The sequence below is a fragment of the Pogona vitticeps genome, chromosome 3 (assembly GCF_051106095.1).
Source record: "Pogona vitticeps strain Pit_001003342236 chromosome 3, PviZW2.1, whole genome shotgun sequence".
In the NCBI taxonomy this organism is placed as follows: Eukaryota; Metazoa; Chordata; class Lepidosauria; order Squamata; family Agamidae; genus Pogona; species Pogona vitticeps.
The window spans coordinates 137,196,016-137,221,739 of NC_135785.1; the positions used below are offsets into that span (position 1 = coordinate 137,196,016).

General features: G+C 39.8%; 1 protein-coding gene across 14 annotated transcripts in view; it reads right to left on the reverse strand.

Annotated features, from left to right (window-relative positions):
• Positions 1 to 25,724, reverse strand: part of PCDH9 (protocadherin 9) — a 1,094,858-nt gene that overhangs the window by 372,164 nt on the left and 696,970 nt on the right. For 3 of the 14 annotated variants that reach the window (XR_013543774.1, XM_072993186.2, XM_078390752.1), the window contains one exon: positions 1 to 25,680. The exons of the other annotated variants lie outside the window; for them this stretch is intronic. Coding sequence is in view for 2 of the 3 variants with exons in the window: in XM_072993186.2 (XP_072849287.1) it covers positions 25,658 to 25,680 (23 nt within the window). In the remaining variant the exon portion in view is untranslated. The remainder of the gene's footprint in view (positions 25,681 to 25,724) is intronic. 14 annotated transcript variants of the gene reach the window in all.

Below are 25,724 nucleotides of genomic sequence, written 5' to 3' on the forward strand. Positions count from 1 at the left end.
TTTTTGGCTTGTTTGAAGGCTATATTACTTGATTCCTCTTCCCACTCTTTTTGTTTTGTTTTGTTTTTTACATTTATCTCCTCAGAATCATTCCTCTCTATTTTTCTTCACTCCATATCTTTTCATATCTTGGATAAGAAAGCAATTGGGGAGGAAGGGCAACTTCGTCAAGTATGACTTCCCAGGCATGATTTTTGTTGAAGCAAACAAGCAAACCAACCAACCTTTGGGTGAAAAATGTGTACAACCGCACACCACATTTAGTCTGGCCCTTCTGCGTGATCTTGTGTGCGCCTGTTCATCACTACATCCTGGGAGGTTCCATGGGTCGTACTTTCAAGTATGTGTATTTACTTGTATCGCAATCTTTGGTCCCATAACATTGCAGATTTAAAATGTCAACACAGTTTATGACTTCAGACCATCCTCTAGAACCCTTCAACCTGAATATGTGAGTTAGGACTTAGATGAACAAAAAGGCATAGGAATGAATAAAAAAATTATCCAGGCTGCCAGAGTTTGTATCGCTGAGCACATGTGTTGCATAGTTAATAGGAGGAACAGCCATTTTCAAAGGTTATCAGAAAGCATGTTAAATAGTTGACTATTCAGTGAAGCGAAAAATAGATCCAGTAGATGAAATAATAAAACTCCAGGGACAACAGATCCACACACTATTTAGCAGGGAATGAGCTTCTGTGTAAAAGGCAACAGAAGCAATGTTTCCTATGGTACTTATGGAAAATGATTGCATGCAAGCAAAGACTAGTGAAACATTAAACTATTCAGCAACAGCTGTTTAGAGCGTTTCCTTAGGAAATGCATACAGCTGCATTTCAGGGTGGTAATGCATCTTTATTTTATTTCTTCCCCAAAGCTCCTTCCCATGCAGGATTTCAGAGGAAAATATTATGCCCACTTGAAAAATATATTATATTTCCATTGTAGCCTCTTGTTTTGTTAAAAATGTGCACTTCAGTGTGATTTATTGAATTTTGTTCAATGCACATGCACGTGCGCGCACAAACACACACAAACACACACACACACAATTTCAGATAAACTGCTTAGAATGGTAATTTATTATAGACTTGTACATGGTAAATCTACAAGTTTCCCTGCCTTTCCATCAACACGGGGATATTTAATTTAATCCCTCATCCACTCATTGTCTGAAATAAGCAGATAGTAAGTCTTCCTCTCCTACAGTTACATACTTAAAATAATGCCATTGTCAAGTACCATGCCAGCAAGCTAGAAAATTACACGCTGCCACACACTTCGTGTAGCTTTTGACATGTTAATATTTTCATTTCATTTTATGACCATCAAGCATTTTTTCTACAAAAATATTGTTTGACCTGTAAAAGGGGGGAAATCCTGGAAAATATATACACTAAACTGAGTTTTGCTGATAAATAACCCAGCATCATGAAGAAGAGTAGAAATTTACTCTTCTGTCTATGTCTTCCTGAAAACTTGGGGAAATAGGTACAAATTTTATAGAACCTGCTCTGAAAGTATTCAGTAATGATGTTGCAGGATTATGGCAGTTTGACCAGTTAAGAATGTCAACCTTGTATCAGTTTCCATAAATTGATGGGACTTTTCCACACATGAGTAGTGAACAGAAGTGTTCCACTGAAACTCTCTTCAGGAGTGTAGGAAATCCTGGCCTGTACTTGAGCGTAGATGAAGAGAATGATTGTTCATAACTCACCTTCATGTTCACATTTTGCACCAGCAGAAATATAGCTGGCCATGTTGAAAAGAACAACAGAAGAAGAAACACAACAATATTGGTTTATGAATAGGCCCAAGGAGTTTTAGAACATGTACAAGCAACATCTGTCAAAAGAGAGAATTTAAAACTCCTTCATTCCATATTAAATAATTTAATTCATCAAAAAACATCTGGTTTATGAATGTGGGATATTGTGGTTCTCTATCCATGGTTCAAAACTCCAGCAGGAAAACAAGATGCTAAGCTTTACATAGTAAAGCATAGCTTGGATATTGATGACATCAATGTCAGCAGTCAGGATGGTCTACTAGATACCCTCTTGTACTCACTACCATTCACAAAGATATACAGTACCAAACAGAGGAAAAAAACCAGAACTTGATTCTTTTTTTCATCAGTTAATCATGTCTCACCCAAACACAAAATTAACTCAGGTTTAAAAGTTATAGGTTTTTGTTTAGGCTGCCCCCATTCTTCTCTTACTGAATGTTGATTTACTCCACTGCACAATATCAGAGGTGCAACTATTATGTGCCTCTAATCCTGGCATCAAAATATACAGATATAGCCAACTTCCATATACCTGAGTGCTGCATTTGTTTCCAGGCAATGGCCTTGGAAGCATATTTTATTAATTTATTTGTTTTATTGTTCCAACTTATATACCGCCCCATAGCGCTAGAACAATCTTTGGGCAGTTTACAACATAATTATGCAAGGAACACTTTGCCCCCAGCAAGCTGGGTACAGTACTCATTTTAATGACCTTGGAAGGACAGAAGGCTGAGTCAATCTTGAGCTGGCTACCTGAACCCATCAGAATCGAACTCTGGTTGTGAGAAGAGACCTGACTACATGACTGCAATTTAACCACTGTGACCCACTTATTTGTTTGGATTCAATTGTTTAATTTTATCTTTTTCTAACAATAAGGACTTTAATATTATGATAGACGTGTGCTGAAATAGATTTGGGGCATTATAAAATATGTCATAGTTTAAAATATATGCCTCTAATAGCTCTGTTTCTTAGGGACTGGAAAAAATTAAAAATGTCTGATTTCTTGAGTACTCCTGATTTAGTGAGTATGGTTAAACTGGAAATTTATCTCATTATCTGATAGTAACAGGAGGAACTCTATACAAGTCTCCCAATTTGATTGAAAGTGATTTGGACCACATCCAATCCAATTCAGTTCAGACCTCAGATCTGTATTGATTCAGGCATTTAGATCACTGCCCCGTGCATTTCAACTTGAATGGAAAACCTAAACAGCTATAAATTTTTGGTGAGTTTCCTCACCTTGTTTTTGTTTTGTACTAAATTTAAAAAAATGACAAAACCTGAAGAGGGAAGTAGTCCTACCACAATTAGCTTGAAGAGTTTGTATATTATGCACCTTTTTTTCAAAAGAAACATGAAAAATTGGTTCTTAAGTACAGTCAAATGGGTACTCAGTTTTGCTTATTCATGCTACTTTTGTTCTCTTACTGTCCCCTTGATATTGCAGACCTCTATCCTGACTGCTTAGAAAATCTTCCTGCTTTACAGTTGAAGAACGGCACCAAAGAAAAGCTAGTCAAAGAACAAGCAATCGGCCTAGTTAAGCACTACAACAGAAGACACTGAGGAAGCGGAAGAGAGCAAGGCTTAGCAGAAGTAGGCCGGAAACAGGTGGCTAAATTAAAGGCTGTTCTAGAAGGACAAAGTCCCTTTGCTGGGCAACACCATGCTGGAACCCTAGGGAACGGCTCTAGTGTCCAGAGTAAACAGGCTAATGAGTAGAAAGTATGACAAAAACTAATGGAGCTGTTTCAATAAAAGTAGCTTTGTGGGTATTGGATGGGAACATGGGTGCCAGGGTTTTTTTTGTTTTTTGTTTTTTGTTTTGCTAACTAAAATGTATAGAAACTCAGTGATAAGAAACAAAAAGGCAAATGAGATTAAGCTAAACTGCTGTAATTAACAAGGCAAAAATGTCAGGAAGTTAACAGACTCAAGTTTAAAACAATCAACAACTACCACAACACCAAACAAATTTTCACCAGCTCTTTACTAAGTACTGAACTTAACAGCTAACTGAACAAACAGCTCCATGAGACAATTAGCTACAGTGACCTCATTTAATCGCTGTCCACAGATACTGAGATTGGGGAATGGTTTTGCCATTTTTCACTCAGATTTCACATTAGAGCTGTCAATGAGCTTCTATTGTCCTCCTCTCAATCATACCACCATGGTATTTTCCTTATTTAATTGTACTGGAGACATACTGTCTGGCTTTTGTTTATTTGTTTGAGAATCCCCAAATTGCACATATTTGGTTTGGAGCCCACCACTACACTCTGGTATCAAATCTGGCCATTCTGTCAGTTTCTTTCCTGTCTGAACCTGACTCAGCTCCAACAGAGACACAGCTCTAATAGTAGTAACTATGACATTCCTCCAGTCTTCCTTAATAGTGAAACGGTGATCAAGCTTTTTTTCTATTAAAATTTGGCAGAGACCAGCAGGTTTACAGGCTAGTGCCTTCAGAGACTAGATATGGGCAAACCAGGCTTATAGGAAGCAAGCTTTCTCAAATGCAGCTGATTTAATAATGTTATCAGAATGTATAGAGAAATGATCTGGGGAACCATCATACAGCAACTTCACATGTTGCAATGAAAAACTTCACAGGAACTCTATGTTGCTTTAAATCAGGGGTCTCAAGGGGCCATTTGCGGCCCACCGGATTATAGTTTGTGGCCCCCGCCTTGCCTGCCCCCCTGAAGCGCCCACGCATCATCTGCTGTCAAAAGTCAAAAAAAGCCTCGCCTCGCTTGCAGGCTGTCTCCCAAGACAGTGTGTCTTGCACCCTCCATCCAGAACTGCAGCCTGCCAGCCAGCCCACCTGTCTGCTGTCTGGCAGGCTGCAGTTCCAGATGGAGGGTGCAAGAGGCACTGTCTTGGAGGACAGCTGGTGAGTGAGAGTGCTGCTGGCTCTTTTCCCCGAGCACCTGAACCGCCGCCAAGTGATCTCTGAGAGCAGAGCTCGTTCCCGGCCCGTCCTCGGAGAGGGCCTCCAAGCCGCCAACAGCAGCTGCCGCTGCCTCTTCCAGGGAAGTGGTTCTCTGGCTTGCTTTCTCTCTTGGCACCCCCAGCATGGCCAGAGACCGCCTCAGTGCCCAGCGGTGCTTCCTCCTCCTCGTCCTGCTTCAGCCGCCTCGACTCTGGAGGCTGCCTGGGCTCGATTCACAAAATTTGCTCCTCTGTTGTGGTAGGGGGTAGCTGCTGCTGCTAAGTGCACCTTTTTTTGAGGGGGGCCCTCAGACAAAGGTTGCCGGACCTCTCTGTGTGTGTGTGCGTGCATGTGTGTGCGTGTGCATGAGTGTGCGTACTTGTGGAGGGCCCACCCCATTCTGTTTAATTTCATGGGTACTGATGGGGGGTTTTCTCCTTTGACAAGGCGATTCTATGAGGGTTTTTTTATTTTATGTCGTGCCTTCCTCCCCCCCCCCACTAGGTCGTCACTGGCACTCCCTCCCTTCTCTGGTTCTTTGTCCTGCTGCTGCTGCTGGTGGTGGTGGTAGTGAATAAGGAGCCGGAGGGGGTCATGGCTGGCAATGAGGGCTCGCGCCCCCCCTCCTCCTTGGAGCCCCAGCCGGGCTAAGGTTACTCCTGGGTGGCTTCCTCGGGCTCTTGCTCCACTTGGCAGAAAATCTGATGCAGCCCAGCCTCACCCAGACTCTGCCTCCAGTGGCCCCCAGGTAAATTGAGTTTGAGACCCCCGCTTTAAATGGACTAAAAGGAAATGAATAACAATGTTAATTCGATTTCCTCAACTCAAGATATTCTAACACATCCTTTGCTTTTTACAATATTAACTTGATTGTTTGGGGCTTACAAAATATTGCTTTTAAAAAGTCATCTCCACATTTCCATGTTTGTTTGTTTTCCAGATTGGTAGAGTGCTACTAACAAGGAACATGGTGTCGTAACAATTATTTACATATACTTAGAGGACCAGATGCTTCATCCAGCATCAGCCTTTGATTCCAGGGTTAACATATTTCCTGATTTACCCAGTAAATGTAATTTCTTGAATTCTACTCTTGGTAGTTTCATAAAGGGGCCAGTGAACCAGATTAGATGTATGGAACCACCATGGTAGCTGTAAAAGCTATTGGTTCTGAGATTTGAACTCTGTTTTTTTCCCACTTTCCTGCAACAAATCAACATTTGTTTTCTTCAGGTAACAAGAAAGAGGAGCTTTTTTGTGGGAATCATTTTGAGAGCAAGGATAGCATGAGGTAAAGGAGGTTATAATGGTGGGCAGATTGATGCTGTAAGTAGAAGCTGGTAGTTAAGAGAAGTACTGGTGCTGGTAAAATATGTTGGCAGGCAAGCTATGGCAGAATGCAAGACTGAACATGGCAAGTGGTTCAGGGTCTTTACCTCTCCATAAAAAAAGGCACACACTGTGGTTCAACATACTGATAGGTATTTAGTCTTCCACAAATCAAGTCTGAAATTCCTGCTTTGTACCAGTTATATGATGATCTTCTAGTCATACCCAGAAGCATATCATTAGCTAATGGACAATGCAGGTAAAAGTGAAATCCCTTAATTTATGGAAATATTTTTATAGCAGAATTAGTAGATTGCATTGTCGATGCACTGACCAGCCTACCTGCCCAAATGCATGTAAAGCAAAGAAAAGTACATTCAACACTCAAGGATATATTTTTTTTGGTAGATTAATCGCTGATGAAACTAAAATGGAAGGATGCTGCCACCAGTAATATGGCACTCGGCCTTCAGGAGCACCTTCGTTTCCAGTCAAGGTTGTGCTAGAGTGTTCTCTGGCATGCAGTATGGGAATTTTGCAGCCTTCTAAGGACAACTGTTCCCTTCACACTCGTACAGTTGGCAGAAAGATTCATGGACATATTTGAGACATAAATAAAATAACTTTCTGACTTTCAAGCTGCACTACAATTTTTCACTGGAGAAGCAAGAATTGCCCAGACAGCTGCCAAGTCACTCAGAGATGCAGTTTCTCTGGTTAACCCATTCCTGCCACAGGTTTCACAGTGAATAGAATGATAACTTTTAAAAAATCTCTCTCTTACATTTCAGTCAACTCATGAAAAATATCTGCTTTCAAAAGCAAAATCCCTATCAAGTACAGGAATGTGTGATACAGCATCTGTATCTGCATTAGGGTTCATATCAGAAACAGACAACATTACCCGGTGACTTAGCCTGGGGGGGCGGGAATCACACACACACCCAAAAAATTATCATACCCAACAGCCTTTCTTCAGGGTCCAAGCAATGGGAGGAGGGCAAAAGATACACTATAACAAGGTACTGAAATTCAGGGGACCCTAGCCTACACCGGAATCCTTTTGCCATTTATAGAGTGAAGAGAGAAGAAGCTAAATTCCTTGAATAATACTGTTTTGTTTGTTTGTTTGTTTTGCAAGAAACTGGAACCGTTCAGAGAAGCTGTGTTGGAGAAAAAAACATACTCTGAACAGTGAGATTCTGACCCTGGTTCTTTCCTAGAACAGAAAATATGGCTATGTAGTTGAATTCTAGTTTGCCATTTGATGGTCAAAAAAAAAGAAAAGAAAAGAAAAAGAAAAAGAAAAAGAAAGAAAGAAACACATTAAGCAATGTGTTTAGTGCCAAACTATTTATGGTTTTTTCCTCTCTTTTTTCCCTACTTTTTTCCTCCTCTTTTAGGGGGAAAATCTGTGACAAGTAGAGTTAATCATAAATGTACAGCTGTGGAATCTGGAAGGCAGCTTCACTCGGATAGGAGTTTATATTTGAAAACTTACATCAAGTCACTTGAAGGAGCAATGCTGATGTCTTATCTCTGTGTGCTTCATTGTGCAAATAAAACACATGCACCCATTACATCTTTGAGTTCAGTGCTACATACGATCAAGCAAGGTACCCTTAGGAAGTACATCTCATATCACTGAAACCCTCTTGGCTCAGACTACACCAATCATTAGCTCAGTCTCTGCTCAGTGTCTGATATTCAAGCTCGGTTTCGAAAACAAAGAGGTACTCAAGACCATATTGCAAATATATGCTGGCTACTGGACCACACCAAAGAGTTTCAGAAGATCAACCTGTGTTTATGGACTACAACAAAGAACATGAGAAACAATGGGTTGTTCTGAAAGAAATAAATGGCTATGCCTCAGTACTTGCTTGTCCTGATGTGTAGCTTGTGTTGTAGACAAGAAGCTACTATTAGGACAGGACACAGAGAGATAGACTGATTTCCTATAAGCAAAGGTGTCAGACAATTTTGCATTTCATCCCCTTATGTGTTCAAACTATAATGCATAGCTTATCATATGGAAAGCCAGACTAAATTCAGTTGAAGGAGGAGTGAAAGCTGGCAGAAGAAACATCAATAATTTAAGATCTGCAGATGACACCATCTTACTGGCACAAAGCAGCAATGACTTGAAACAACTTTTAGTGAAAGTGAATGAAGAAAGTGCCAAAACTGGACTGCAGCTGAACATGAAGAAGACAAAAATTGTGACTGCAGAAGAACTACACAACTTTAATGCTGACAATGAAGAATCTGAAATAGAGATTTTGTATACCTTGGATCAGTCATAAATCCAAATGGAGACTGCAGCCAAGATATCAGAAGACTGATACGAGGAAGGGCAGCAATGAAGAAACTAGAAAAGAGCATCAAGTGTAAGGATGAGTCACTGGAAATGAAGAACAAGGTCATCCACACTACAGTATTTCCAGTTACCATATATGGGTGTGAACACTGGACAGAAAAGAAAGCTGAGAGGAAAAAACAATATTAATCTGGAATGTGGTGCTCGACGAGAGCTTTGCAGATACTCTGGACTAATAGGAAGATGAACAAGTGGATCCTAGGTCAAATCAAGCCTGAACTATATTTGGAAGCAAAAATGTTAAAACTGAGGTTTTCCTACTTTAGGCACATAATGAGAAGACAGGGTTCTTTGGAAAAGACAATAATGCTGGGAAATGTTGAGGGCAGTGCAGCGAACAGCCCTGACCTCACCTGCCCATCACGGTGGAACCTTCACACAGGAGCCAATGAGAGAATGAAAGGCAGAGCCAGGGGGAGGGGAAAAGATAAAAAGACTGGGAGAGAGGGTCTGGAGAGAGACTGTGTGTGGCTTAAGAGGAGTTAAGAGTGAGTTAGAGAACTGTAAGAGTGGAAATTGAAGCAGAGGTTTAAAAGAATTAAGAAGAAATATTCTAATAGATTCAATATAAGTGATTTGCAGCCTGTAATTTATTCTATGAGACCTTTCTGATTATCATCTTCCCTTGTTAAATAAAAGATTTATGATTTTGGCATCACACGTGTCCCAACAGTTAATTGATATTAAAGCATTAATATCTGGTGGCAGCGAAGAGAAAGGAAGAGCGAGAACCTTGTGAAGACCAGGGTATTAGAGACTTCAGAGGGGATTGTGACAGGCAGCAGGAAAAGAGGAGGACCAAATACAAGATGGATTTATTCCATAAAGGAAGCCACAGGCTTGAGTTAGCAAGAGAAGAACGGGGCTGTTGAGGACAGGACATTTTGGAGATCATTCATTCATGGGGTCACATAAGTTGGGGGCAAAGTGATGGCACATAATAACATTTGATCTGCACTGGCTTAACCAATGGCTTTTACAGGTAAAATATTCCATATTTAAGAATATAGTTTTCATCTTTTTTTTTCAAGCTGAGGTTGAGCTGGTATTTGAAGTAGAAATGTAGATTTGTGCCCTGCTTATGTGTGTTAAATGCCACTCCAGTACCTTCAACTGAGTCATTATGTTGCAAGCAAAGATATTTATGAATGAAATGCCAAGTGAGCTAAACAAAAAAAGTCACGGTACTCAGCCAAAAATCCTTCTGCCAAAATGGTAAAAGCTGCATTTGGTCTAAACACAGGACAAAATGCCAATGAAAGAAAGTAAACTTAATTTGCAGATTAAAGTCAGAACTAGAATGCCTACTGAAATTTTAATTGAAAGCTGAAAACTACTTGGGGCTATCTGCTTGGCTAAAAGATTAAAGTTTTCTTCAAAAGTATCACTAAGCACTACAGGCATTTCTTAGATGCACACTGTACATCCCTGTTTCAGGGCCAAGCTGTGTAGTCTGTATAGGAATGCACACCTCATGATGAGCCTCAGTTTCTCAGGAGTTTGAAAGAATCCTCTGAATTTTTTTATTTAAAAAAGGATTCTTATTTCAGCTACAAATTGAAAAGAAAGCAAATACTTGGTCAGAGGAAGAAAGAAATCAATTAAAAGGGTGCTATGCTTTTTTTAAGTTCATGTAAAAATGAGGCAGGACTGGGGACCAGTAAGTATTATATTGCAATGTGCCTTAATAAACAAGTTTAATTTATTTATGTAAGTTATTGTGGGACCAGATGCTTGCCCTTCAGCCAAAGAGTAAATAAAACATAATAACGGTAAGGTACTTTGGCAGTTACAGTACCCCTTATTATTTATTGAAGACTTTCATTACTTAGCTAACTTGTTTTTCCATATAGGAAAATGTCTCTTCGACGTGAAAAGAACAGCTATTAGCAAAATAGCACAAAGATAAATGTAAGGCACATAATCAAATATACCTTTCAATTTAAAGATAGTAATGCACAAAAGGACCAGTAATTCTTTTTTGATTTATTTTACAGATTTTCTTGTCTTATTTGGATAGAGAATGTCTCCAGATGTTGTACGATTGCAGTATCCATAATCCAGGGGTTTTGCATACTAGTTTTGGTCATAAAGGTAAGATATAAAATTAAGAAATGTTCTCCTCTGTTTTCAAATTTCTGACTGTACTGCTGATACAAACATGACATATGAACAGGTGTTTAAAGATAAATATTCAAAAAAGAAGATAAAACTGACAGAAGAGGGGCAAGGCAAGAGACATTCCTCAGCTCCTACTGTTAGTTTCCAAACTTGTTGCTTCAAACATCCTGGGCCCACAAATCCTAGAGATCCTAGGCAGTAGAACCAATGTTCAGAACCTCTGCAAGTGGTTGTCCAAGAATTTCTGAGGCCTTAAGTCTGGGAACCACTGACCTATGTTGAGTCCAGAACTCAGTGACAACTTATCCTTTCTACATTCTTGTAGGGGAGCTATTACCAGATCTGAGTCTTCCTGCTTACATCTAACAGCTTCAGCAGTTTTCTAGCCAGACAAACGATGAGTAAGTTCAGTCCTACGTACATACCCACATCCATCTAACATAGAAAAGTAAAGAATGGGATTTTAAGTATAATGGTATAAAAATGGCGATCATAGGTTAAACATTGTTAAGCTACAGTTCTATCCAGTTTACCTGGGAAAAAGACCAACTGAACTTAGGACATACTTCTGAACAGATGCATGCATGATCACGCTTTCAGTACCATCCTGATGACAGTACCAAATTCCCATTATTATTTTTTTACTGTTACCTGTTCCTCATCCCCTCTCTTTAATTCCTCACTCTTCACAATTTCCATTTAAGCAAGATCTTGTGATCTAGGCATTTGCTTGTTGTAGCTGTATGCTCATGAGTCATCAAAGTGTGACACTGCAGATGGCAAAGAATTAAAACTCACAGCATTCCTCATTTTAACTAAAGCTGATGTAGGCCATAGTTCAGAAACATGTGGAAAGCTGCACTTTGCATACATAGTCCTTTCAGATTATTTGCCTATGATTTTGCCCATAGCTAGGGTTGTCAATTAGCTTCATTATCTTAGTGGCTATTAAAGTCTTCTGCTGCTCTTGGTACAAGAAAGGGAAATTACTTCTTTTTTTGATGGTCAAAACTCTCTTTATAAATACATGCACACTGGGCCATGCCAGAGGTCTGGGAATAATGACACCAGGAAAAATCCAATCTGCCACCTCATTATTGCAATGGACTTCCTATAGGCAGAAGTGGTAATGAATACCTGACTTGTTGCCTCATCCAAAAGTATTTTCCTGCTTGAGTTGTGCAGAATAAGGTTTTGCTTTGTCCTTGTAACAGAAGTAGGCTTTGGCTTGCTTTTGTAGATATATGTTAGCCTGATAGATATTTCACTCAATGATGGGGAATTCCAAGTATATGTATATTAGTGATACTGATAACTGTACACTTTGGATTCACAATCTGTAAACACCACCTCTTTGCTACCAAGTTCTTGCCTAGGAGCTGGCAAGCCTACCAGTAAAATTAAAACACATCAGTTGAAATCTTATTGATGTAACTTATGCTATGTAAGTCCAATGACATCATCAGCAGTGGTGATTTTTCAGAATTAAATATTTCCAAACTCTGTCCTGAAGCTCCAGGTAATCCTTTTAATTGTTTCAAACCTAGGCAAGCTGTGAATAAGAGAGGGAAGTCTTTGTCCATTATCTTGTTTGGGATTCCACATGCACAATTAACATTGTATCTGCTACATGGCTCTTTGTGTATCTGGTTGCACAATCAGTCACCCAACAAACACTTCATCAAATACTGTAACTGCTTATGCACTCTTATCCTGAATAGGGTAGTGGCTCCAGAAAGTACAGTAGTTGGAACTGAGGTGACACTGCACGCTAATTTTATCCCTACCGCACTAGCCTCATCCAATTGCACTGAATATATAAATAACATTTCCAACCAGTAAGCTCTGCTATTGCTCCAAGTGCTGAGCTAATTTATCTTATTGCCTTATGGAAATTCCTAGAATATGCAGATTTGCTCTCTACACCTATGGGGCTTGGATATCACACACACCTTTATTGAAGATTGCAAAAAAAAAAAAAACCCTAAAAATAGTTTGGTGGCACACAACACAGTATTCAGTAAAAGCGTTCATGGGTTACAGACCATCTCTTCAGATGCAATGCTCACATGGTTACACAATATAGCACAACATAGCTACCCCACTGAAAATTAATAAAAGTTTTCTCTGAGCAAGTTTTGTGTGACATCACATCAACTTCAAATCCAAGTCACATCAGGAAAGGCAGAGGAAGCTAGAAAACACACATATATCAAAATCTTAGCTCAACACAGACATATAAATACAGCTCATAGCATAATACATGTTCACAGCCTCACCCCCTCTTCAAATGTGATCTGTTTTTCTGTGTCAAAATCTAAACAAATAATTGACAACAACTGGGAGAACCAAAGGTTATGCTACCCTTCTCTGTACATTGTTGCAGAAGTGCTTCATTACCTTCACATTACTTTTCTGGAACTTTTCTTTTAAAAAAACACATGATTGCTTGATTGAGCAGTAATACATTAGCACAGCTTGATGATGAAAGAAACTCTAGATCCTAACTTTTAATTTCATAAGCTAACCTTCAAATGACTTTAAAATAGCTGGTAACACTGAAACCCTACTAGCCACCTACACATTTTATTGAAAGACTGCAGCTACAATCCATTAGTTAATGACTAAGCTGTGCTTGCCAGATCACATTCACACTCCCAACGACTGGAAAGTGGCTGGGTTTCAAGGGCTTTGCAGCCTGTAACGATCAAGCCAGCCTCCTTTTGTTCCATGTTTGCAAAACCAATATGCTTAAAAAACAACACTTGAATTTTATTGGCTCCTCTATTGAAAATGCAAGCCTTATCTTCTAAGGCCATTGCTTTGTCACAGTAAATTTATTTTCTCTCTTCTGAAGTGGATTGTGCATATTGCATTCAGTTCTTTCCCCAAACAAGGCTTTGACTTGGGTGCCAATACTAACTTAAGAATTTGTTCAAGATAAAAATCAATTAAAAACATACCAGCAGTAGATTTATCACCACAGCTGCCTGGTAGAAACAACTATTACTCAGTGAAAGTCTAAATGTCAAAACTAGTCAATTATTCCAAATCAGTGCAGTCATAGCTATGTTCTGCTGTCAAGAGTCCATTTAATAAAGGTTATACAAAGACAAGACAATAACAGAAAAAACAAGAGATATTCCTCATTTCACACATCCACAGCCTACCATAACTATCCCTTAGTATGACTAACTGAATTAAGCATATGTTTGTGTCTTGTTTATCCAACTCTGTTTCTCTGTTTGCAAGGAACAGTGACCTGTCATCCTGTGTTTTAAATCACTACATATTTTGTTGGTGCCATATACTATAACTATGCACGTTCCATCTTCATGGAACAAGTGAGGTTGTGGTTACATTTTGAAGCACAGGCCGTCATCCTGACAGCCATGCCACCAAGCAGAATCCAAAACTGCAGTCAGATTTGTTGATCCACATCATAAAACCACTTCTAGATGACCAGGAGCAGGTTCTTTGCAAAGCCAATGGTTCCTAATTGCCCATTGAAGCCCAAGCCACACTGAAACAAGAATAGCTCACACCATTGCTGAGACCATCTTCTTCTACAGTGAAGACTGTAGATGACCTCAGCAGAGTTAAGGACTGCAGATTGTGTCATCAGTCTTGCTGTTCAAAATGTCTCAGCGCTCTGACTTCAAGAAGGCTCAAAACACGGGTACAGATCTCTAGCAGTCCACTCAAGATTTAGTCCAGTGGTCCTCAATGGTTTCAGACGTATCCACACAGAGGGCCCAAAATGTTTTGATGTCAAGTAGCCCAGAGTGAATGTAACAAATATACAACAGGGAACTAGATATTTGACAATGCACAGTCCTTAATGATATTTCTGGATCTGCTGCCTGGCACAGGCTGTCTCACTCTCCGTGACGATAAGCCTATTTACTCAGCCTACAGCTTAGAACTCAATCTTGACTACAGTTTTTGTTTATTTGTTTGTTCTGTTTCTATTTTCAAATACTACATTTGCTTGCCTTCATTCCTGAAATAATAAGATAAAAAAGGGAACAAGGTTTTTGTAATAGTTGGAGGGTAATGAGGATTGGGGCAGATTCAGATAGCCAGATATGGCTAGAAAAGCTATACTAGTTGAAATCTGGTTTTCCATAAACCTGGAAAAGAATCCTGTTCTCATTTGCATTCAGCAACCACTGACTCCCTGTTCCCACCACAATCTCCCTGGGACCTGAGTTTAACTCTTTCTTTCTCTCCATTCTTTGTCCTGATTGTTCCAATATTGTAAGTTATAACTATACCTCAGTTTGCTCTGTTGTAACTCCTCTTGGATAGACTTTTTTCTTTTCTTTTTTCTTTTTTAATCCTAGCAGGAGAACTTCAGCGATGCTTTCAAAAGTTTTCCAAAGTTAGCACACATTTATGCATGGATACAGCTGCTTTGTGTTATTAGATAAATCATGAAAACCACTTGCAAGTAGAAGTGAGCTCTGCTTTAGCATTTAGTTTGTTCTATAATCTTACTCTACCAAGAGTGCACGTGCGCAGGCATACACGCACGCATGCACGCATACACGCACGCACGCGTGCGCGCACACACACACACACACACACACACACACACACACACACACACATCCAGCCATAAATAAAGTAACATGTTGGTCTATTTAAACATACTGCAGCATAGCTGATATTTTTATGATTAAAAATATCTACTTTCAGGAGTTTTATAATAGCTGACAAATCACTTAAGAGACTGCTTGGAAGTGAGAGGCCATGAAGTGCAAGAGAAAACATCTCTTTGCACTGCTTGATAAGTTGATGTTTTGAATATGATCTACAATTCCATTTAGCACCCACTAGTTTTCTTCATTTTTTCCAGTGCTTTTGCATTTCATCATGGTTTGTTATTTGTAGTGCCTTGGCTTCAAGGATCCCTGGCTTGGCTCCTCCTCCTCCTCCTCCTCCTCTTTTTTCCTTCTTCTAGTGGTATGCAATCAAAACTGCAGTAGCCACCACCAGTACCACCAGAGGTTCTGTACATAAGGCAGGCAGGTATGCAGTTACTTTGGGTGGCAGGAGAAATAGTGCTGCCCCTGCTAAAAGTATTGTCTTCCACCAAATGCAGTAACCTTGGTGTCACGTGATGCACTACCTACTTCATGTAACCCATTTGTAGTTTCCCTCTGTCAGAATCAAGCACGCTCCCCACACTTTGCTGGAAGACAAAATGGGGTCCTAAGCAGAGAATGTAAAGTGAATGGGGGAGGCCTTGTTTCACAGATCCCACTCCATGAAGTAGCTCCTTCTCTGTATATGGACTCTGTACTTACCATACTATACAAGATAAAATAAAATAATCCAGATTCTGCACTTTTTGAACAGTGGATGATAAGTAAATAAATACATTTACAAAGAGGCAGCTGAGTTAGTCTACTTTGGGGGGGGGAACAGGCAAGATGAGAAGGGGGGGAAGAATAATAACCGTGTATAGGATGTACATTTTTCTCAGTTACAGGTGAGGGTGAGGACTGGTCCTCTTTCAAGTGGACTTGACAATATGCCTTTCCTCAGTATATTGCCCTTCTGCAGCTGAGGATGGAGGTGATGAAGTGCTACAGTAACTTTGACAGGGTCACAGTTCAGGATCGCCTATGTAAAATGTTTACCAGGGCTTTGGGAAAAAATACATTATTTGGATTCATGAATCCTTGGCACCACCTCACTGGTCAGAAATCTCTAGAAGTAAGGGCCATAACACATCTATCATCTTCAGAACCAGGAACTCTTTGCCCTTCTTTCAGTACCTTCAGGTCTTATGTAATTACTTTTGCCAAATCATTTTGTCCAGGGAAGTTTTTCTCCACTTCTACAAAAGCAAGGTTTGGTTGCCTTTCCATTTACACCAGAAGTGAGGAATGTCCAGCCCATGCTTCAAATGAAGACACCAGACTCTTTCCTACCCTTTTCCATGTTATTTTGTTTTCTCTGTGCTAGAGCTGGTGGATGAACATTCTAGAAAGTACAGAATGGGATTGTTTGGGGGGGGTAAATGTCCCACTCAGTTTTGCATATTGAAGAGTCATATATAAAAATCTATCTATTTTTGCCAAAGCTAGAATGTACACCCTGACATTTTGAACAAGAGATAAAAGCGGTAATACAAACTTTCACAGGGGAAACAGTTCCCTGTCACTACAGCTGAGTGAGTCTGATGCCTGGCTACAGAGCTAGAGGTTGGCACTTGGTTTGTCCACTCAGTTATATATGATAAAAGTCTTTTAACAACACTCATTTAATGTGTTCCTAGTCATTTCAAACTGCCAGATCCTATGACAGGAAGAATATGAGTCTAACTTTAATGCTGAATGTTCAGAACCAATTTTATAAGCTGCACTGAAATAGTTTTTCAGACCGTGCAGGAATTATCATGGCTACTGAAGTAAATCTTGCACGTGTGTGTTTCATACTAACTCAGTTGAAGATTAGCTGGTTCAGTATGAGTGCCCTTCTTTTCAAGTTTTTATAAATGCTCTGATCCCATTGATACTGCCATCACAATTGCCTCTCTTTATGGTACTGTCATATAGATGATGTGGCCTGAGTATTAAGAAAAAGAATGGATATCATTATCACTGATGTTTAAAATATCCACTCATTTGAAAATATGTGACAAGTAGAGCAGCATGGGACTGGGACTGACCTTCTCCTTACTTTGAGAATAGTGAAAAGGAATATGAGAGTTACTGCTACTCAGAAGTGGGCATCCTGATTGGAAGAGACTTGTTCACTTCACGAAGCCAAAGATCTGTTGGAAAAAGCCATGATGCATTTTATTCCTAGTCTCAACATTTTCAGACCAGTTTACAAGGGTTGACAGTGGCACAGGGTAAAGCTGCAGGACTCGTTCCTATCATATAGCTCTGGGGTTCTTCCATTAGCATAACAGTGTACAGATCAGCAGCATAAGTACAATAGTACTCACAAGCTAGATCAGATGGAAAGTTCTTTAATCTCTCTAGATTGAGAGCAACCAAAGTCCAGCTGAAATGCATGTGGGGCTTCCTCTTCACTAATGATGCAGAATGTTGTTGCCCATTCTGCCGAAGACCTCCAACAACTTATGAATCATTTTATCAAGGCCTGCCAACATTTTGTCAGAAGAAAATACAAGCCATGGACCAGGGCATGGACTCACCTCCCTCTATTACCATCTCTACACAAGAACTGGAGGTTTCTCATGATTTCATGTACATTGGCTCAACGATCTCTGACACTCTCTCTCTAGATGTCAAGCTGGATAAACACATTGGCAAAGCAGCTGCCATGTTCTCTAGACTTACAAAGAGAGTATGGCTTAATAAGAAGTTGACGGCATATACCAAGATCCAGGTCTATAGAGCTTGTGTCTTGAGTACACTTTTGTACTGCAGTGAGTCCTGGACCCTTTGTGCAAGGCAGGAGAGGAAGTTTAGCATGTTCCATATGTGTTGTCTCTGACGCATTTTTGGTATCACCTGGCAGGACAAAGTTCCAAATAGTGTAGTCTTAGAATGAGCTGGAATTGTTAGCATGTATACATTACTGAAACAGCAATCTACATTGGCTTGGGCATGTCGTGAGAATGGCTGACAGTCGTATTCCAAAGGATCTCCTGTATGGAGAATTAGTGCAGGGAAAGCTGCAATACAAGGATATCTGCAAGTGGGATCTGAAGGCCTTAAGAATGGACTTCAACAGATGGGAAACCTTGACATCTGAGCATTCAGCTTGGAGGCAGGTGGTGCAGCATGGCCTCTCCCAATTTGAAGAGATACTTGTGCAGCAGGCAGAGGCAAAGAGGCAGTCCTGAAACCAGCAAAATCAGGGAGCTGGACAGAGGACAGATGTATTTGTCTTCAGTGTGGAAGGGATTGTCACTCTTGAATTGGCCTTCTCAGCCACACTAGATGCTGTTTCAAGACCTCCATTCAGAGAATGTTACCATAGTCTCTTGAGACTGAAGGATGCCTACAAAAACACATAAGCTGAAAGAATCTGATGGTTCTTGGTAGAGATGGAGGTATTTGTATTTGAATACGAATATCCCCACGTAGCTGGAGTTAATGAGGTTCCAGCCCCTGGGGCCAGACCTTCCACTTACATGTTCGCTGGCAGCAGTAGCCCCGCTCATCCTTCCCATCGCTCCTGAGAACCGTTCTCTTCCCAGTTAGCTAGCCACTCCTGGCAGAGGGAGGGAGGACAAGGCTGCCAAGTGGCTAGCTGAGAAGGAAGAGAGGGGCCGTCACTGGTGGAACATGTGTTGACTGTCTGGCCCCAGAGGCAGACCCTCGTTAAGTCCAGCTGCGCAGGGAATATTTGTATACAAATACAAAGACCCCCATCTTTAGTCTTTAGCCTTATTAGATAATTTGACATCTGGTTTCCTCACCAACACCCCTTGATTTGAATATACTTGTCCATTTAAATAGAAAGTGCTTCTCTGCCACTTGAACTTTAGAAGGCAAGGAAAAGGTACGATCAAGAAGGGTGAGATTAAGGCTAATGTAATTCCATTACAAAGTTATAGTACCCTGTTTCCCCAAAAATAAAGCCTAACCTGAAAATAAGCCCTAGTATGATTTTTCAGGATGCTCATAATATAAGCCCTACCCCAAAAATAAGCCCCAGTGAAGTGAAACCCCACCCTCCACCATTGTGCAGGAACCAGAAGACTGTTTGAGTAAATGTAGATCATTGTACATGAAAAAAATAAAACATCCCCTGAAAAGAAGCTCTGATGCATTTTTGGAGCAAAAATTAATATAAGATCCTGTCTTATTTTTGGGAAAACATGGTAGTGTGATGTCACTTTAAATATAACACCTGCATCCTGAGCTATCTTGAGATTTGTACTTAGAATTTTATGGCCAAAATCCTATTGCTTAGCACAGTAGATCACACTACAGTAGGCTCACTAAATCAATGGGGATTTGGCAAGTCATCTCCTCTGTAAGTTCCATTGATTCAAATAGGGTTACTATAACTTACTTTAGCATAATAATTCACAGTTATAATAGATTAATTTCAATCAATGGAACTTATGGAGGGGTTGACTCACTAACACTCAATTGATTCGGTGGGCCTACTATAATGTGTTTTTTTTCTACACTAAGCAACAGGATTCTGGCTATTAGGAGATAGATCTAGTACATTTCTCTGATCTACAGTCAAAGTGCCTCACCAAACAAGAGTTCATGTGATTCCACGGGGCAGAGTTATGGCAGATAAAATGGATCCAAATTGTTGTAACTGTGTTGTGTAAATACACTCTTTATTTCCACAAATGTTTGCAGCTTCCTGCACAGTGACTCTGTCCATGGTTGGGATAATTATCTGCAAGAACAGTGGTGCAGATTCCTAAATGAAGCTTCAAATAATTATGTACTACATAGATGTTATTAATCTCTTCAGACTGGCTTAATGTGTAGTGATCCCAGTTTAAAAGTATACACATTTCACACATCTCTCCAGTTTAAAAGTACACACATTCTACGGATCCCCAATTTAAAAGTTTATGCTTCTGTCTAAGGGAGAGGTGGGAGCTGTGTTGATATTCTTACCCTCCACTGTGGTTCTTATCTGTTCACTTATTTTGGAGCCCCATAATTCTATACCATTAGATCTATTGCCAGGCCAAAGTTTCCACTAAGAAATATAGGTAGGAACAATCTCATTATTGTGCACTGATTTATGGGAAAGCCTCCACATTTCATTGCTAAATTTGTTGATACTCTCTGCAGATTTCACATTCGCAAATCTGCTACCTGCTTGGAACTCATCTACCATGGTCTTATATTCTGCTCTTTTTTATTTTTGTTTTTCTCTATAAGGAAGCTATGTGGATGTTGTTATCCTTCACTGTGTGTTCTTATCTGCCCAGTTTGTGTCTCAAAGCGAACTGAAAAATGACAAAGAATTCCCCAACAGAAAAATGTAACCAAGAGCAAAACACAGTCAAGAAAACATGTTTCAGAAATGAAAGGTGTGCTCTCTTTAGTTTATCTTTTTTGTCATCTTCATCACAGTGTCTAGGTGCTTATCTGACAAAATTTGTGAGACTAAACTGTATTTCACTACTGTAATGGATTCCCCCTCCAATAAACAAGAAAAAGTAAAAAGCAAAACAAAGAAGAAACCAGCAGGTACCAGCATCTAGAAACTGTGACTAGACACATTTAGTTGTGACACAGAAAGTAAAATTGATGTGGTACACTCTCCCTCAGTGTAAGTCTCTGAGATTGGATTTCTGTCAAAACTAAAATGTTCAAGCTCAACTAAAAGTTATGTCAGTATGAAAGGATTAGCAAGTAAGAATCTATAGCTTGCTCCTGAGTTCAAGCTAAATCACAGTCAAATGGATAAATATTGCAATGCAAAGCATGCTCACAGAACGAAAACAGACACAAGGCACTTTTCTTGCAGCCCAAGCCTTTGTACTTTTGCTGTCCTCATTGCAGTCAGGGGGATGCCAGGACTGGACTGCCAGATTAAAAGCACCTTCAGTCTGCTTCTTTGCTATTCACCCATTTAACAGTTTCTCCACTTTCTACTTATTCTTATAAGCTAAATTTAGGTTGAAATATTTTGCTTATTGTGGCAAGTCACAGGGAGGCCAATTGAATCAGTGATGATTTGGTAAGTCATCTTCTCAATAAGTTGATTTGTCAGGCCTCCAGTTGTGACTTACTATGTTAAATCACAGGATATCAGCCATAGCTGCATAGGACAATTGTCTGAAGTAAGTAATCCTTTCTCAAAAACCAACTTTTGGGGTCAAGGCTCATTTTACATTTAAAAAAAAATTCTCTGGACCTTAGATTGAGCCAAATAGTGGTAAGTTGTAGAAGGAAAGATGGAACCTCTGTAATCTTTTTCTTTGTTTGTTTTATTGTTTTTCAAAGATTCTCTATTATTCTGATGCCTTTTAATGCATTTTAGCAATAGTTAGCCACCTTGGCAGCTGGGCTTTAAACTCTAGACTGACTGGCTTGCAAACCAAATAGGCTATGTGATTCACAAGAATGGAAGTGATTCAATGGGATCTCTCCTCTACAGCATGTACCCAAGCATGCTCTGAAAACTTGCCCTTTCCACCTCCTACATCTTTCTAACATGCAACATAGGCACTCATACATCATAGATGGTAAGATCTGGGAACTTGAGATGACCCCATGAGCTCTAGACCTCATTGCAGGCCAAATATGTGAGATGCACCAGGCAATTTGTGGGAAGCATTTCTGAATCTACTTTCATTGCCTCTTTAAAACATACAAACCAGCTGTTACAAAGGTCTTTTGAAAGAAATCAAAGGTCAAATTATGGGGATACTGAGCAAGGCTAAAGCATCATTACACATAGGGCAGGGACAATATAAACCAAAGTTCTTTGCATTTGCTTCCCGCACTACGGCTGTGTCATACGGCCAAGTCTAATACAACGCATTCTTGAACTTTAACCATAATTAAGCCTCTGCCACGGAGATATTCCAACTTATTACTGGAAATTATATTATGATTTAATTCCCCTGACATCATTTCACTAAACCACTATAGCATTAGTTTTATTAAAATCTGGGGTATTTTTAAGCTACATTTATCTACATAAGTTGTAATATAACAGGGCAAGGAAGGGAGAAAGGTAACTTGGAAGAAGACTGTTTTAGAGAACTCTTTAAAACCACTTCCAGGAATACTGAATCAGATAGGATATTTGTTTGACCCCTCCGGTTTCTCAAACTATTTCCTTTACATTGTGTCCTAAATCAGATGGATTTTCCATCTAAGACTGGTCACTCCTATGGGAATGATTATGTTTTTGTTCCACTGCATATGCATATAGGTTACTTCTCAATCCTCAGTAGAAATTACATAAATATTTACTTAGTTGCATATACAAATGTTGATGGACATAAATATACGTCTGCTCCCTCTTCTGTTTTTTACATCAGTGGAGTTATTACCCGTATTCATCTGTCATGGATATGATGAGAGTCTCTCCCTAAAGCAGTTCCTACACTCTTTTAAAAATATGCTATTCCTCTTTATCTCTTTGAAGGAGAATGAATCACTTCTGCTGCTTGCAGCGATCAAAATGTAATTTCATCAGGCAGGCTCATGAATGTTCACATTTCCCCAGCTCTACACTAGGAGGCAAGTTCTTCCCACACACCAGTCTACCACACATTTAGCTGAATTGTGTGTGACCAGGAAAACATTTTGCAGCTTAACCCTACTGTCAAGAGAACTGTCACACATTGATGGGGAAGGAGAAACAACAACAATGCAGCTCAAGTTGTACTGAAATTATGACGTAAAGACTAGGACAGGACAGCACAGGCAGGGAAAGGAAAGGACACCCAGCTGGAACTCCATTTGTACAGTGCAGACTTTACTAATATTCTTCTGGCAGACACAGATGTGAACAATTATTTAAAGTCAATATACAGGAATAAAATGATTCTTGCCTTTTTGCTTCGGTGTTTCTTATGAAGATATACATTTGAATGAACCTGCCGTCTTTCATTCCAGAGGCTAGAATATTGCGGGTTTTTTTAAATAAATTATGATGTTTTTAAAAAAGGATCCAGAAATTCCCCCATCAACATTTTACTCATTACAATATATACATAATAATATTACCTACTGTTGCATTATTTGCAAAAGGAACATTGTTATCCACCTTTCACCTCCCAAAACACTATGTTACAGACAACAGTATACTGGCAATGTTTTGCCATGCCCTGATTCATTCTTCGCAGTGACTGCAGCTATTTAATTTGTAAAATAATGGGAGATGGTGGCATTCCATGGCCTTAATCATATTTTTATCGTGATTCCTACCCAGCAAAATTATTAATCTTGTATTTAAAAATATATAAAATGTTTTCTGAAAATTTAACTGTGCAACCACGAGAACAATAATAACTGAACACTATTCCATTGCTGAGTTCTCTCTTTTTTTAAAATAATAATAAGGAATGTCCTGGATAAAATAAATGGTATCTGTTTCTAACATCCTTGGCAGTAAAACAGAACAATTCTGTCTTCTCCATATTAGATCATAAACACAATATGAAGCCACAAATTGTAGAACAGATGCAATAAAGTCATGTTGTCGGTGAGCAATTAATCATGGAATGTCGTGCTATTTGCCAAGGCAGTTAATATTTTATGCAATTTTGAACATGCAAATTTGAGACAGTGAAAGGTAATGCACAACATTAGTCAAACTTCTGTGAACATTTTCTCCATTAAGATCTTAACAGCAAATACAACCAGGAATAACTATTCTGCAATCGGATCTGCAACTTAGGTAAACCGAAGAACCTCAGGAAGAGCCCACTGCTTCAAATCCACTGACCTTACACGTGACCCTAGAAGGCTGAATGCCACAAAGGAAATCCACAATTAAAGCTCCTTTCTTTCTTTCTTTCTTTCTTTCTTTTTCTTTCTTTCTTTCTTTCTTTCTTTCTCTCTCTCTCTCTCTCTCTCTCCCTCCCTCCCTCCCCTCCCTCCCTCCCTTCCTTCCTTCCTTCCTTCCTTCCTTCCTTCCTTCCTTCCTTCCTTCCTTCCTTCCTTCCTTCCTTCCTTCCTTCCTTCCTTCCTTCCTTCCTTCCTTCCTTCCTTCCTTCCTATAAAATATTAAGGAACTCCAACACTGAATTGCTGTGGCATGTGTACAAAGCTACTCTAAATGTTGGGTCAGGCAAAGAAGCAGCATTTAACCACAAAGTGTAAGTCACCAAGTCAAGTTCCACATCACCAATGAACTCTTTATGGCATGGCACTCCCACACAACAGGAGAATTAGCTTGTACTTCTTTAGAGATCAAGGAGAGTAATGTAAATACTGTAGATCAGTGGTGGCCAAAGGGTGCATGAAGGCTGATTTTCTAGGACCCACTTCCCCAACACCCCTTTTTTTCCAGAACAACACATTGCTGTCTTTGAAAGCCCCCCAAGAACACTAGTTATTAGTTAATCTTTTAAATCAGCCACAGAGTCAGTCCCTTGCACTGCTGAATACCCCAAGTACATTTCTTTTTCAAAACTGGAAGTGGTGTATGAGCCGCTTTTGTGTTTGGTGTCATTTCTTTGTGATCTATGTGATAACCAACTAGCCTGTACTGTCACCCATGCTTTCCTATCCCTGCTTTACATAGTATATCTGAAAAGGGGCTCTGACATAGCCTTCCCTTAGTTTTTCATGTGTAAGAAAAAATTCTCTTTAGAAGGAAGGAAACATTTTGTCTTATTTTGGTGAGAATCCACAACTCACCCAGAACACATGCTTTGCACATACAGACACTGCACATAGGTCGAAAACCTGATAGTTCCTGTTCCAGTGATAGACCTCTGCCTCAGACCACTACCAATCAGAGAAGATAATGGTGACCTAGTCAGTGGTCCCCAACCTTGGGCCTCCAGATGTTCTTGGATTTCAACCCCCAGAAATCCTGGCCAACAGAGGTGATGGTGAAGTCTTCTGGGAGTTGTAGTCCAAGAACATCTGGAGGCCCAAGGTTGGGGACCACTAACCTAGACCACAGACTCAGGAGCTGTGCACAGCCATGGCTTTACTCCACAGATTCAGGAGCTGTGCACTATTAAAAAAACAAAATATTTTTTTTGTTTAAAGTCTCTTTGCACCTCCCAGCAGCCAATTAAAAAAATAGTCTGGGGGAACAGGGGTGTTAGGTGTCTCTCATACTGTAAACATGGCATAATTACTCCTCCTAGGGCATTCTGATCCCCATTTTATTTCTGAGAGAATAAAAAATATTGTGGGGCTGCTGGGCTCCTGGAAGGTTATGTACTACCCGTTCTTGGGGACAATTTGATTTTTCTGTTACCCACTTCCCCTGCAAGCCTTACAATGCCCAGCTTGAAGAAAAGTTCTGGAGAAGTATAAAAAACAAAACTTGCATGTTGGTTGTTGTGGCTTTTTTGGGCTCTTTGGCTTATCAGGGTTTGGAGTTTCAATTTTCAAGGAAGAGGTTTCTGCAAATTCCTGACTCTTATTGGTAGCACACAGGATTGAGGACGTGGCACTGCACAGGTGGCTTATGGTTCAAGTGAAGCAAGTTCTGAAAGCAAGTAGAAAAACTGTGAAAGTTGAAAAGAAAAGTTA